This window comes from Nymphalis io, chromosome Z (assembly GCF_905147045.1).
Source record: "Nymphalis io chromosome Z, ilAglIoxx1.1, whole genome shotgun sequence".
Taxonomy (NCBI): Eukaryota; Metazoa; Arthropoda; class Insecta; order Lepidoptera; family Nymphalidae; genus Nymphalis; species Nymphalis io.
The window spans coordinates 12,756,679-12,773,772 of NC_065918.1; the positions used below are offsets into that span (position 1 = coordinate 12,756,679).

Here is a 17,094-nt window from a genome sequence, read left to right on the forward strand (position 1 = left end):
GGATGACCGTCCTGAAAGCTATATGAAAGTTTTATATCCATCGGATTAATATTTTTTGTGTGAAACTGAAAAAAGCAAACAAACAAAGCTTATCTCTATAAAATATTAACTTATATGATTAACTCTATTTGTATTATTTTTTTGACGTCATTCACAACTTATCAGTCATCTAAGATTTGTTAAAACGAAATACGGTCGAAAGTGATTGACAATCTTGTGTGTTTTCATTTTATTATTTTCTTAGAACATTTTTTTTTTTAGTTAGTGATCAAATGAGAATATTTGTTTAACTACCAAATATTCTCATCAGAAACTAAATGATCGTGCAAAGCCAAATGGACAATATGGAGCCTTATGAGAAAATTATAAATGGCCGCTTATCTTAACGTCAGAATGACCGGCCATTTTACAATTTAATTTCATTGTTAATGATTTAGGTACCAAATATTTAAACAAATGTTATAAATAGTATTAAATAGGTACTAAAGACTGGTAGTATTTTATAGCTGATCTGTCACTTTGTACAGTCATTCTAATGCACAAGACGTAGTTAATAGTATATATCTGTAAAACAATAACAATTATTAATATATTTTTATACAGTCGACTGAAACTAAGAAATATGGACCTAAGTTATTATGTTTGAGGACATGCTTAATAAAACAAATATTAAATTCACATAGGCTACAACAAATTGCAAATTTCAAACGACCGTTTACGACTAACCACCTCTGCTCCGCGTAACTGACGACGAGCCGCTCCGCACTGACTTCCCCGCAATCGCACACAATAATTATATTTGTTGCTTGAGTCTTTATTATACGATAACTTCTAAGATACATATTTTCATTACATACTGTATAAGAATATTTTTTTATATAAAATAGGAAGGCGGACGAGCATATGGGCCACCCGATGGTAAGTGGTCACCAACGCCCATAGACATTGGCATTGTAAGAAATGTTAACCATCGCTTACATCACCAATGCGCCACCAACCTTGGGAACGAAGATGTTATGTCCCTTGTGCCTGTAATTACACTGGCTCACTTACCCTTCAAACCGGAACACAACAATACCAAGTACTGTTTCGCGGTAGAATATCTGATGAATGGGTGGCACCTACCCAGACGAGTTTACACAAAGCTCTACCACCAGTAAAAAAAAAGATTAAAAAAGCTTCGCAAATAATTTCTTATATTTGACCAAAATATCCGCTTTACCTTTTAGGTAAAAGCGGATACTATGTGTTATCCTTAGAAGATAGATATATGCTATCACGGGCTATTTTTTAGTACTTTTCATGATGAACATTTCAGCCATACATTATTTCCGTGTACCGGTGTGTCATTCAAATGATAAAGTACAAGACTATTTTAATCTATATTAAATACTCAAGGTAGCAAAAATATTTATCTGAATGAGGATTAATAATTAATTCGAGAAAATGACTTCGCAAATAATCTGTAATTTTTTACTAACATGTAATAAATAACAAACGGTAATTGTAAGTGTACCGAAGATAGACATATTATTCTATCGCGGAACTTTCTGTTGGTCTTTTACCTATAATCTCTAGTACATGGCATGGTAAGTTTTTTTAAGTATTGCGCCGTATACACACAGTTTTTGTCTTGACATGAAGAAAAAACAGAATTAAAGAAAATATTGGGTAAATACCAATACCTTACTTTAATGAACAATGATGAAGGTCATTTTAAGAGGAAATATGAAGCGTTGAAAATATATGGTGATGACTAATTTTACGAATATTTTAGAATGTCCATATCAAGTTTTATTGAATTACTAACTATTATAGCCAATTTTATTAACATGTGCGAATTAAGCAACAGCAAAACATAAACTTAAATGCGGTGCACCACACACGGCGTCGTTATGCGGCATATTTGATTTAAACCCTCACTAAAAGTGTATTTAGGAAGCGATTTTAGTGAATCCAACGAAGTTTTATAAAGGGAATTGCGGAGGCGGCCGCTCGTCTATATACTTATTACAGAAATCGGTTCATTTTGTAGTCAAAGTTAAAATCTTTATTCAATATAGAATCGACCTGAGAACGGTGAAAGAAAAGGCTGTCGTTTTATTCCCAAGGTATGCAATCATCTAATCATTAGTTTTGTAATATCCTTTAACACACAAACCTACCTTAATGATAAATATTATAATTGAATATTTTTGACCATGTCTGGGTCAATGTCTGACGGTGATCGTAAACGCGCACTAAACCTGAAATAATAGGTAATAGTAGTTACAAGCTTATGCTTACATACATACAAACAGTATGTACGTCACAATTTCTGGAAAAGTATTTTATGTTTTGAAATGCTAGCAAAACAAAATTCAAAAACAGTAGTTAATAATTTGGCCTTAGAACACATTCGTTTGACTAACTTAGAGTAGCCACTAACATAGTTAACAAAAGAAATTCACCGGTTGTAGGTTCATTCAAAATAAAGTTCAATCGACCTTTATTCATACTTGTGAATACCGAGTCCTGTCATTAAATATGAGAAAATTCCTTTATTGACTGTCTTGAAAGTAATTGTGGCATTAAATTAGATTACATAGATTATGAGGTACTACTAAGTGGTGGAGGACCCACATTGGCAACTATTGATGATGGATGACTTATTCACAGCTTGGATAACCTTTTATTATCGATTTCCAAGTATATTAACTGAATGCCAAATATACCCTGTCTGTTTGTCTGATTGTTAACTAATACCAGTTTTAACCTAGAACCGTTTGTAATGCGATTCAACTTGGAGTTAGTCTGGGATTTCGATAAAGAATATAACAATATACGGAAAAATACGGGATATGTGGACATTTTTTTTATTTATAGGGAGGTCTTTCTGTTATTTGTGTAACGGTTTGAAAGGTGAGTAAGCCAGCGTATTTAAATAACATCTTAGTTCCCAAGGTTGGTGGCGCATAAGCTATGTTATATTAACATTTCTCTACAATGCCAATGTCTATGGGCGTTGATGACCAATTACCATCAGGTGGCCTAATTGCTCTTCCGCCTACATTTTCTATAAAAAAAGCAGACGGGAAAATGGGCCACCTGATGTAAAATTCTAATTTCTCTTATAAATAATATATATTTTACACTAACTAAATAATAATAATAATCAAAGTAAGAACTAACTCTATTTGTGATATCTCAAACTAATCAATAACAATTAATTTAAAAAAATATATTATTATAATCCCAGTGACATGTTATATGACTATACCAAGAGCCGACTATATTTATTTATATCTACACACATATGTACATTTGTATTTTGGGTTAATATATTAAAAGAAATTAGCATAAAAAACTAATTAATTTCTTATGTGTGCGTCAAATTAGATTAGCATTAATTAAATTCGACAAGTGATAAACTAGTGCTTTGTGAACAACATTGTGATCGTAAGAAATAAGTACAAATAATCTTATGCGATACTGCGGATTACATTGATTATTTTCCGGGTGATGGATTATTTAGATTTTATCAATAATCCTTGCGTAATATATTGGGAGTACTGAATCGATTATTAAGACACGAGAATTTTTCCTCTTAATAATGTATATAAGTGTCCTTAATCAATTATAATCTCAATGTCTTGGTCACTGAAATTGGTGTCTCATATTTCGATAAGTGGAAAATACATATCCAAAAGTAGAACATATATTATATATAATTTATATATTTTAAGCTAAGACTAAACGAGACAGCGCTTTTGTAAATTTTGTTAGTAAGCAATTTTCTGATATGATTTTCGCAAAAATATTATGTTATGGCGATCCGAGGAACGGTCTAAAAGTTGATGTGTAGTAACGCCATCTAGTAGCGAGTTATAGCAATTTAAAAAGTATCAAACTACGGAAAAGTCTATTGAATTCGAACAGACATACGAACGTCCATTTTGATATGTGAGATAGTATTTTTAAAAACTCTTTTATACTTATTTTTATATATGCCTCAAATTATAAGTACAAAACATAAAAACTAGCATCCGCCTGCGAATTTGTATGTAGCATACCCTGCGTGTAGCATCATCATTTTTAGTTTTTAGTAATATCACGTTTTCGCTGTAAAATTTATTTTTATTATATATATATATATATATATATATATATATATAATACGGTATATATATATTTATATATATATAAATATATACCGTAACAGCCTGTGAATGTCCCACTGCTGGGCTAAAGGCCTCCTCTCTTCTTTTTGAGGAGAAGGTTTGGAGCTTATTCCACCACGCTGCTCCAATGCGGGTTGGTGGAATACACATGTGGCAGAGTTTCAGTGAAATTAGACACATGCAGGTTTCCTCACGATGTTTTCCTTCACCGTAAAGCACGAGATGAATTATAATCACAAATTAAGCACATGAAAATTCAGTGGTGCTTGCCCGGGTTTGAACCCACGATCATTGGTTAAGATTCACATGTTCTTACCACTGGGCCATCTCGGCTCTTATATATATACTATTTAGATTATCTTTTTATTTTATTTAAATTAGCTTTGCTGACCGACATTATAATATATCATCCAACTCATATCAAAGCGTGTCAACCTTTTTTGTTGATATTTTTAGCAACGTCGGGTTAGTAAAAAGTAAAACCGATAAATTGCTTTTAATGCATAGGTGGAGACACTGATTCACTAAATTTAAAAGAGACAGCCAAATTAATTGCGCTAGCTGCCATTTTGAATTTTTAGGTAGCGAGATGACCCAGTGTTTCAATTACGGACAAGCACCAAATCATATACCACACTATAGACATGTATATACACATTACCGACCCGCATTGAATCAGATTGGTTGACTATGCTGCAAATTTTCTCCTCGATAGGAAAGGAGTCTTTAGCCCAGCAGTGGGATATATAAAAGCTATTATTATACTATACTTTTAAACTATACATATTTTCTATAACTTGATTACTTACGAGTATATACGATTTCAACAATAAAAATAATAAAAGTCCAGTTGATATTTCTTGCCATTTTAAATTTCTAGTACGACGCTTAGACTAAAAGAAACACCATTAATAGCAAAATTAATTGGTATTGATCAATATCGCGACGTTGAATTTTTAATATATCCACCGTCACTTTACTTACAAAACTAAATTTTCAAAGCATACGGCATCAATTTTTACTTGTTACTTTCAGTTAGATTCTATAATTAATCTACTTGAAATAATTCTGAAAGAACTACTTTAAAAGCTAAAAGACGACTACGGAAAAAATGCGCCCGTTGTTGTCCTGTTGCCATTAGAGATTTTTTTAAAACCCTTTCGCTTTATATTTTTATAAAGATAAAAAGCTTTTGGTGCTTACTACATTTTCAAAAACGTGATTATTTTGCATGTCAGACAAATTGTACACATATATATATATATATATATATTAGGATAGTAATGAATAGTATATTCCTTTAATGTTACGCGTAGTAAATCATATACATGTATCTGCAAAGATTTTCTATGACGTCATTTAAAATTCTAACAAGAAATTTTCATCCAGTCACATCTTCAATGATCGATAAGATTGTTAAGCCGGATTGCGGTCCCACGGGACTACTAATGCACAGGAATATATATTACCTGCACTTTGTATATTTATTTATTTATTAAGTAGGAAGCCAACGTGATGAAATTAATTTTTAACGTTAACATTTTTTTTGGCATTTTCAAATATATACTATACATAGAAAAGTTAGTAGGCTTACACTGCTAAAAAAATTAATTTGTCCTTTGCGGCGGCAAAGTTGAGGAAAACCATTGGCTCAGCCATTAACTATAAGAATGAGGGCATCGATATTACGAAATTATTCAATAATACCTAATGCTCGCTGTTCTAAAAGAAAACATAAACTTTTAAGATCTTTCAGAAACAGTAATAGGATTATGGCATTTACCTGATTTTGAAATTTTACAACAAACAAACAACATTTATAAGTACGCTTGTATATTTCTAATATATCATACATTTGCGAAATCCATCTTTGATTTGTAAAAAGCAATAAATAAAACACGATTTCCTTTCCAAACGAGAAATGAAAAATATAATTTCGAATGAAATTTCTAGGTCTTCTATTCATTTTTATATTAACTTGTTAAATATATCTTTTAAATCAAGTTTTCTATATTACTAATATCAGCGTTGTAATTTAAATGAATAAATAGTATCGAATTAAACAAACAGTGCTTATACTACAAACAATGTATTTGATTAACACACCTTGTGATTATTGTTATAGCGAAAGAGTAACTAATGAGTTTCTATCCGGTGTTTCTCCGTCTACATTCCGAACCGGTTGTAAATATACTTTTAATATAATGGCTGTAAAATGGCGATTAAACAGTTCTTTTAAAACCCTATTTGATTTTTAAAAAGCAATAAATAAAACACGATTTCCTTTTCAAACGAGAAATGAAAAATATAATTTCGAATGAAATTTCTAAGTTTTCTATACATTTTATATTAACTTGTTATATATAACTTTTAAATCAAGTTTTCTATATTACTAATATCAGCGTTGTAATTTAAATGAATAAATGTTACGAAATTTTTCATATTTCAAAATACAGTGACCGAGAACACAATATATGCGAATGTCCGATTAAATATTTCAAGAGCGATGTTCAGTCTGTGACCCGGTCGCGTCGTATCGAGTTCACGACCAATGCACGAGGGTAACCTACTTACTTAACGCCGACTTAAATTATCGAATACGCGTTGCAATATTACGTACACATGTTATGGGCAAACGTTGCGTTCATTGGCTTTTGTAAGTAGTTGAATAATTAATAATAATCAATACTATTCTTTTTAACAATAAAACAGAACTTGTTTGCTTGCTTGATAAAAACCGTCCTGTCCACTGTACGATTTCAACGATTAATTTTGAGAATATTAACTGACTTTAAAAACACATAACGAAATTGTCTGTACGTCTAACGAGAGTAATCAAAGATTGTTGAATATATTGAAGAAGTTATTCCTATATCACTTTTTTAATAAATTAAATTATTTGGCGATATCAGACTGGTGGTAGGGCTTTGTGCAAGCTCGTCTGGGTAGGTACCACCCACTCATCAGATATTCTACCGCAAAACAGCAATACTTGATATTGTTGCGTTCCGGTTTGAAGGGTGAGTGAGCCAGTGTAATTACAGGCACAAGGGACATAAAATCTTAGTTGGTGGCGCATTGGATATGTAAGCGATGGTTGACATTTCTTACAATGCCAATGTCTAAGAGCGTTGGTGACCACTTACCATCAGGTGGCCCATATGCTCGTCCGCCTTCCTATTCTATAAAAAAAAAAAAGACCGTTTTGACTTTGGAATGAAATTAAAAAAAAATATAAAAAAATTCATTAATCTTCTTAATTAATTAGATATAATGGTTGAACTATGCGCATTAAATTAAAATAGGTATATCTTATCATTCTGATAAAGCTTGCAAGAGTATTAAGACAATCTGGCAGGTGTTATTAATAATATTGAAATCTGTTCAATATTGTTTCCCAAGAATATAAGCGGCACATTACATTAGATTAGGTTATGTGATGTTTGACTTTATTATTTATTTAAGTAGAGGTTTCATTTTGTTTTAGATGTTAAAAGCTTCTTTTTTTACACTAAAGTAATTCATGTTTATAAGTTACGCAGTTCCACTTTTATTATTTAATTGTAAAGTTTTTACTTTCGGATGGATGAAAACAGCTATTTTATTTATCTTAACTGAAGTGTAATGAGGTGTTTACAGTAATTTATTTGCAGCAAGTTTTGTTTGCTTTTAAATAATTTTGCATTACTCTGTACAAGTTTTAATTTTGTATTATATATTCTTTTAGCATTCACTTATGTAAAAATCGCTAGAAAACCAAAATAAAAAAAAAGAATATAAAAATTAAAAAACAACATATACATTTCTTCTGTTTAAGTGAGGTGAAATACGCTCCAAATGGGATTTACAATAATTATTGTATTTAAATGTTTCGAGTGACGTCACGTCGATAAAGTAACGCAGTAAATAATCAAATAGTACATAATAAAGATTTTAAAAGAACTAAATAATAAATATTTTCGCTTAAAATTACAGAAACAACGTAACACAACAAATTGGCTACACCTCAGATTGTCAATCACCAATCTTTATAGAAATTATTTATCATTTAATTAATATATATATATATATATACATTTATATATATATATATATATATATATATATATGTATATATATAGATACCATACAATATATATATATATGAAACCGAAAACTTAATAAATAACAATATATATATATATATATTGTATGGTATCTCTTATTTATTAAGGTTTGATCTTTTTGCGTTCTCGTATCGTTCAACCGATTGAGTTGGAACTTTGTAGTTGTTGGCATTCGCGTGAGCTTTGCTTACATAGCACCTTGCAATAGGTATCGCCCGAGTTCCTGGTGTCGGAAAATTGTTTACGAATAAATTTAAAGGGCCGTCGCAATTCAGGTCGAACCTCTTGCGTACTTGTGTTTTATATAAAACCGTATCCAATATTGGAGTTCAAATCAAATCAAAAATATTCTTTACTAATTTCCACCCGTGGCTTTACTTGGATATGAGTGGGAGAGGCGTTCGGTACCTTACGTCCTTTTGTGGTACACAACCAACCTGACAACGTGGAAGCAAAATATCATTATTATACATGATATTAAGTAGTTAAGACGTAAAAGCGTAACAAACAGACAAAGTTATATTCGGCTTTGAAATATTAGTAAGGATTCAAGTAAGCTCTTATAAGCTTCTGTATCGTGATGTTATAGAATTCCATCGAGTAAAACCAATAAGAAACTCATTAGTAAGTAGTTATTATTTTTCTGAAATGAAATACATAGTCTCGTATACATATGTACAAGGTGACATACTACACCTCCAGTTTCTGAAACGCAAATCAATATCAGATTAACTTTGAATAAATTAGAGAATCTGAATAGCCATTGATCGATGGAACCCTATGACGTAATAGGTAATTAATAAGGTCCAGTATTTATTCAGATTAGTAATAAACAGTTTTGGAGAATCAATCATTCCTACATCTCACGACCAATAGGCGGCTTGGGCTCTTTGAAAAATAGCCTCTACAAAGAATAAATATTTTATTATTAATGAGAAAATATAAAAGATTACATCTACATATCGATAAAGGAAGTTGAATACTCTTTCGTATGCCATTTTATTTATCTGTTCACGTTATCGATTATTACAATCGACGAATTTGAATCCTATAACAATGATACGCCTCTTGTAATTTACTATCAATATATAATACAAAGTTTATATAATAACGTCAATAGAAAAACAACGATAATTTATTTTAAAAATATATATTTTAATGTGTATTATTACCTACATGATTGTTTTATTTATACATACGTATTTAATATATATTTTTGTATATGTTATTTCATATATACTTTTTCCTGCGAATTCATTCAAGTGAAACAGTAATAGCCTCTCTCTCTCAACTTTTGAGGGGAAAGTTAGAGTTTACTCCACCACGCTGATCCAATGCGTAATAAATATATACTAATGGAATTTATATGGAATAGCGTATGGCAACTAGAAAAAATCCAAATAAAATTGTTCAAACGAGTTACATCATATTAACGTATAACCATCGATACAAGCATAAATAATAAAAAGAACGGTTCCCTTGGTAGCGATTTATTATTTATTAACTGGTGGTAGGGCTTTGTGCTAGCTCGTCTGGGTAGGTACCACCCACCCATCAGATATTCTACTGCAAAACAGCAGTACTTGATATTGTTGTCTTCCGGTTTGAAGGATGAGTGACCCAGTGTAATTACAGGCACAAGGGATATAAAATCTTAGTTCCCAAGGTTGGTGGCGCATTGGCTATGTAAGCGATGGTTGACATCCAACATGCCAATGTCTAAGGGCGTTTGGTGAGCACTTACCATCAGGTGGCCCATATGTTCGTCCGCCTTCCTATTCTATAAAAAAAAAAAATTATGCTTAAGTAATTTCGTGTTCAAATTAATGCGACTGGACATTCCTTCAATCGTTTTAATGAATAATTTTTTTATATAAAGGTGTTTCAGGTTTTAAAATAGCACATAGGACAGCTTTTATCGCGGAATTTATCCTAGGTTCCTGTGTGAAATATTCATAGCAAAATTATGTGATTAATTCCTCTGGCTTAAACATGTCGTTCATAGTTAAATAAAATTTCGCCAAACGGGCTATTGGATATCAAACTCTACGTGTTTTGTCTGTGTGTAAATAAACAAAACATAAATACTAATAATAACACTACAGATAGTGTCAGTTATCGAATTTAAATATCCGTATCCGTAGCAGCCTGTGAGTGTCCCACTGCTGGGCTAAAGGCCTCCTCTCCTCTTTTTGAGTAGAAGGTTTTTGGAGCTTATTCCACCACGCTGCTCCAATGCGGGTTGGTGGAATACACATGTGGCCGAATTTAGAGAAATTAGACACATGCAGGGTTGTCACGATGTTTTCCTTCACCGTAAAGCACGAGATGAATTATAATCTCAAATTAAGCACATGAAAATTCAGTGGTGCTTGCCCGGGTTTGAACCCACGATCATCGGTTAAGATTCACGCGTTCTTACCACTGGGCCATCTCGGTATATATGTATGTTATATACCTCTTATGTATTTACAATATCGATAACATATGTATAGGCGCGTGTACGCAAAATATTCCGTGTAAATTGTTACCCTTGAATGAAATATAAAGAGGGAAGAGAAATTTGTAAATTTTTAAGTATTACTTGTGGACAGAACTATATGATTCACCGATACATCGATGATAGACAAAAGTTACATCGACTAACATAAATCGATTAAAATAAATTATCGGAAAGAATTTTTGAACGTAATATCTTCGACAAAAACCTGCATTTTACGCTAATTCTATTACCACATACATATACATATATATACCCCTTGTTTTTACCACAACAAATTGTTATTATACAATATCGTAATAGTTATTGCATTTGCATTTATCTGTCGCATTTGAAATCTGATCGGACGCTTGACCTATTCTACATTATATAATATATTTATTAAAATACAGAAGTCTCTACAGTAAAATGTTCACCCATGTTTTGCTAACCGTACCTCAATCTGTAGGTCGTTAACTTATCAACTTACTATACATTATAATAATTGCAGGAATTATATGAGGATGTATTTATTAGACTACTGTATTTCGAGTAAATTTTGCAACAGGACGAGTCAACGTCTCTTATGACTATATAATGAAATAACTTGTTATTTAGAGCATTATAAAATACGTAATGCTCTAAATAACAAGTTATTTCATTATATAGTCATAAGAGACGTTGATGATTTCACTTTGACCAAGAATTTAAATATTTGCTTATGTAAATAGATTTTAACATAGATCAATTCATTGCACAAAAAACTACCGGACTTAACAATAACTTATTTATTGATTTCATTTAGTATTAAATATTATAATAATAATGTCCTTCACACCAATTTCGGCCACGGCGCCAAACTCAAGAGGGATTAGCTAACTACGCAGGAAATATTATTGTGCACAAGTGTATGCGTAAACACAGGGGCACTCTCTATTCCCTAACTCTCATAATCCGATGGGAAAGAAATCCGACACGACTGGAAAGAGTTGAGGCGCAGGACCAACGGCTTTACGTGCTTTCCGAGGGATTGGGATTAGAGATTGAACCCAGAAGCTCCGGCTCTGCGACCTTACATCAAGCCACTAGACCAACGAGGCAGTCTAATATATTAAATATATTAATGCAATAAAGGCTTAGCCGCCCACTACGCTGGTCTTAGATTATTAATTGATGTTATTTACAAAGTCATATTTCAATTGCAAATATTTTGAAGGAGAAAATTCATCATCACCTTTTTTAAAGATCGTTAAATGGATGAAGATACTTATGTGAATATAATCAAAGTCACTTGCTCTGCAGAATTGAAATTTGAGAAGTGCGTTTTAAATTTCTTACAGACAGTCTGTAGTAGGCGTCAGAAATATTAATAAGCTTTTTTTAACTTAAACGATTAACTATAAAGTTTTCAAACTAACGATATTAATTCTCATGGAAATAAGAAAATATATTCTGATAAAAAAATACCGTCCATAACTATAGATACTATCAAATTAAACAAACAGTGCTTATACTACAAACAATGTATTTGATTAACACACCTTGTGATTATTTTTGAGACGGTTTTTCTCCGTCTACTTTCCGAACTGGTTAAACAGTTCTTTTAAAATCCTATTTGAGCAAAATATATTTTTACTTTGAATCTTTTAAAATTAGTTTTTAATAAATCCGTATGAATGAAAAGAGTAGGAGCATAGGTTAATAAAACGAATACATTCGTTCTTAAATCCTAAAAGGCTCAAATGCTGTTTGTAAAAATAAAATCCGCGGAGTGCACAAACAGCCAATAGGAATTACGATTTCAATTTGGCGGTTTTTATATTTTAAGCCCACAGTGAATTCATTCTTAAAAAACATGTAAATTGTACTCGATAGTTATTATATTAGTAATATTATGTTGGTTCAATGTAGCCGTATAAGTAATATTCCGTAATTAAAGAGTGCACTAAAAACATATCGAGCAACCTTTCTTATCCAGGATAATATTTGCCTTAATGTAACTGTCCGATTTACTTGGTTGTAGGTCTTTATGCAAAGCCATCTTTATATATACAAGCAACTGAGGTTTGTTATGTTCCAGTTTGAAAGGTGAGTGATCCAGTAGACACAAAGGACGTAACAATTAGTTCCCACGCATTGACGATGTAACTTGACTAAGAAGAACCAACGCAAGAAACTCAGCGGATTTATTTACCCGACTATGCTTACAATAATACCTAGTGTCCCCAATGAAAGTTAATATTTTTTTAGCTTTTGGCGTAAACGCAACGCATCCGAGGGCTGCGGGGGGGGTATGCCAATTAGTAGCGTGGCTCATGGGAATTTAGTCGCTTTGGAACCCGTATGGACTTTTTCCTGGGGGTTATCTCAAATATATAGTTTACGCTAGTGGACCAACTTCTCCGGAAAATAATAAAAAAGAAAATATCCGCCGTCATAAAAAATTTTAACATTCGAATAAATGAGTGCCGGAACCGCAAGGTTTTACATTTGGAAGATATTATTTTTAAGACACCTATTTCAAAATTGTCTAACTTACTTCATCATTGTAGTAACAATTTCTCTCTTCAGCTTGAAATGACTTAATGCCGGGCGTTGTGTAAGTCCGTTCCGGGGACACGGCAATCATCACTTCGGTGGCCGGATTCGCCATACGAACGGGCGAATCCAGGTCCGGGACGTTGTATGGATTGTCTATGAACACCTGCCAAAAGATATAATTACTTATACATAACTGCATAAAACGAATATGTAACTAGTATAGATGATAAAAAAATGTGGTGTCTGTATTCGTTGATTTTCATACATGATAATAATTCAATTGTATTTAATTATCTACATATAACAAAAAATTGTCAAGAAAATCATTTTTTTTAATAACACTTGAAACCAGTTTTAATTCTCTGGCAATAATAGCAATCATTTGGGATTAACACTACTATTCTATCACTGTATGAAAAAATACTTGACAGCCTTTACGGTCTGTTGTCTGCCTGAAGCCTAGCTAATTTAAAATAAAAGCTGTTTCAATAGAAGCTTTTATCAAAATATCCCATAGTATCGGATCTTCGGACATTTACCGTTTGTGATGAGAAAGCTCTACTTTGCCGGAACTACAATCTAACTGAAAAAACTGTTATACCAATACATAAAACCTATACAAGAAGAAGTAGCGTGTTTCGGAGAAGGTTTTATTATTTATTATTAATATGTAAATAGCTTCGATTGACATTTTCACCCGCTATTGATATAAACAGCTTAAATTACATGTTTTTGAAATAGTTGAACAATTAATACATTATAATACTTCTTGTATTGTACGAACAACTGTTTATTTTTCAAAAAATGTAAATTTGAAACAACTTTAACTATTTAAAATATTAAAATTATAAATTATATTCAACTGATTCTAGTTTACAAAAAATTAAATGTTATATATCCGTGGCTTACTCATGTAGCATTTTTTGGACTTTAACTTTTTTATTCGTAACTTCTATATGAAATGTCTGATTAGAATAATTTAAAGAGTAATTTATAAGTACATGATCAACCTTTATTATTAAACTATTTAATAGCATAAGGATTAATATCATGATACGAATACTACCCATGTAATCAATACACGGGTAGTATTCGACTACTTTGAACAAAAAGCATTTATTGTGACTTAAGTATGATAGTTTGATATGTAACTTCACATACATTTTTATATATAATGATGAGTACTATAAACACATAAAACATTATTATTATTTATGCATCATTAATAGTTTTCATAGCGCACGCCAAATCATTTTTTGCGACCTTGGGTTTCGTAAAGATTTCTTATTTTTTTTCAAAATAAAACTTGTGACAAGAGTAACAAAATGTTACTCGTTGATAATGTAGGTCTGTTTGTAAAAGAATTTTTAAAATCGGTTTAGTAGTTTTTTAATTATCCAAACAAACTTACAAAAAATCAAATCTTAGCTCTTTATAATATTCGTGTAGATGATATTAAATGACTGGCGCTGTATCTGGTCTGTTATAATTTATATTTAAAAAAGTTTTACTTTGGTTTCAGATGTCAGAACTGGGTCAACATTATATTTATTTCAAATGATTAGAAAACTGAGCTTACTAGGTTTCATTTTAAAAACCAATTCTAAGCTAATTAGTATTTTTCAAAACAAATAGATTTTGAAATCGGTCGAGACTATGTTTTTGCAATCCTAAATAAACGATATAAGTATTTACTTATCAATTTTTATATTAATCAATTCAATGTTTTTTTAGTTTTTCACAATTTCAAAAAAATGTACTTTTTCATTGTAAAATTTACTTATTAAAATAAAAACAAATTATCATAAATCTTAAATCGTAATTATTTAAAAGTTTCTTATACTTTGACAGATTGAACTGTCGGACTGTCAGATATATGTGAACGGAGCTTTCAATTTCTATAATGCATACAATTTAGACAGTTTATATTATTTTGTTAGGTTGGTGTGTTTATGCCACACACCAACCTTTCACTCAGCGCACTGCGAGAGCTGTAAATCGGCCCTAAGGGCTACTTGAAAGCGAAAAATAATGCGCTGGGTCCGGTCCATTTTCTTAAAGGTCGGCCCAATCCAGTAGAACGTCGGCTTCTATTGGTTCTTGCGAGCGTTCCTTCGCGCAGTGGGTGGTGTTACGCTGACAACACCCTCATTACGGCGTCGGGGTGGAACTTTCGGTAGGCGGTAGTCATAAACCGTGGACCGAATGAAAATGCCGAACTCGAAGGTCTCCATACAAAAAATGGCCGGCTCTCCTATTCCACATTCCACGGAGAGCCCTGCCCCCGAGTAGAAAGTATTACCCTCAAGAGGACAGTGATTTAGCTGCAGTCCAAGTCGCAGCAGTAAGATATGAGGCTACCGAACGGTATCGTGAATTGCATGGTGATACTTCATGCAGACGATCTGCTCTGGGAACTCAAAGCTGAGGTACTCGCAGAGGTGTACCGATTTCGGGGAAAATGAGAATGATGGTCCAGGTTTACGGTGGTAGGGCGAATCTGGGCTCTCGCTCAGCAAGCCTTGATTCGCAGGAGAGAGGAAAATCTTGAGTCTTCTGCAAGAGCCTTAGCAACAGTGGAGGCGATCCGTCCGCACTTGAATAGCTGAATGACGAGGTGACGCTGCACATTGATTGTCAACTGTTCTGACGCAGTTCTAACGGGACGTGGTTGCTTCTGTAAATACCCGCATGGAATAGCGACGCGGAAGGTTTCATCCCCCTGCCACGAGTATGGCTGAAACTGCTGGCTAGAAATGGTTTCTTTTTCAAGAGTGCGATGTCGCAGAAAAATCTGTGGAGCAGGAGCGGGAGGAGGATGCGGTTGCAGACCGTTCTGCCGATGAAGACTGGCGAGAAAACACACATTCTCCTCCACCGTAATAGACGTCGCAGGAGCTAGAGGGGTGTCTGTAACCCGAGAAATACTTCACGTAGGGAAACGCATAAAATTGATTTTCTAGCAAGAAAAAAAGTGTAAACATAATTAACTAAAACTGGCCCGTTACATTAAAAACCAATATGCATCGTTTACAATTTTTTTTTGACAATTCACAACCTGGCTAGAACATTATAAAGTATTAGTCCTTACATCAACAAACTGCATGTCCATACTGCAACAAATATAAAACATGGTCATATAGGTATGCTAATACTTAAAACCGAACAGTTCGTTTCTTTGTTTGTTTGAACGCGCTAATCTGCCACTGCGACTTGAAAATGCTTCTTTACGTTAGAAAGACTACATAATAAACGCTAACTAGCTATTCATGGTGACGATGACGACTATCGCGAGTGTATATATATAAATATATATATATATATATATATTAGATATATATATATATATTTAGAAGAATAAGACAGGAATAAAAATATTCCACCAACCAGATGGGACGCAAACCAACACAACAGGTGAATAATCAGGCGTAGAACGACTTTTGCGTGATTCCAATATAATAATTTAAAGATACTTCAAACCATTTTCATATGAAATATCTAGATAAAAGAAATGAATTCCAACGAAGATTATATCACATAAAAAGAAAATGTCACATTGCAATTACAGAAATACATAAATAATACGAACGTACATATTTTCCTGATAGAACTTTATAGAAAATTATAGTTAAGAGCTCTTCATTAGCTTGGCTCCTCAAAGCAATGTATCTAAAATAATTTAATGTAAACTTGAAACAAAAAAAGAATTTCGTAAAAGCATTGGGGAACTTTGATGTTTTTTTCGCCTCATACGAAATGCTACGCTCAAAACATGAAGCAAATATTTAAGCGTTAAAAATACATCAAT

At 32.4% G+C, this 17,094-nt stretch overlaps 1 protein-coding gene across 1 annotated transcript in view; it reads right to left on the reverse strand.

Moving 5' to 3' along the window:
* The window catches only part of LOC126780671 (sodium channel protein Nach-like), a 54,814-nt gene that overhangs the window by 25,083 nt on the left and 12,637 nt on the right, over nucleotides 1-17,094 (reverse strand). Inside the window, exon 6 of the mRNA XM_050505301.1 lies at nucleotides 13,285-13,449. Coding sequence (XP_050361258.1) covers nucleotides 13,285-13,449 — 165 coding nt within the window. The remainder of the gene's footprint in view (nucleotides 1-13,284; nucleotides 13,450-17,094) is intronic.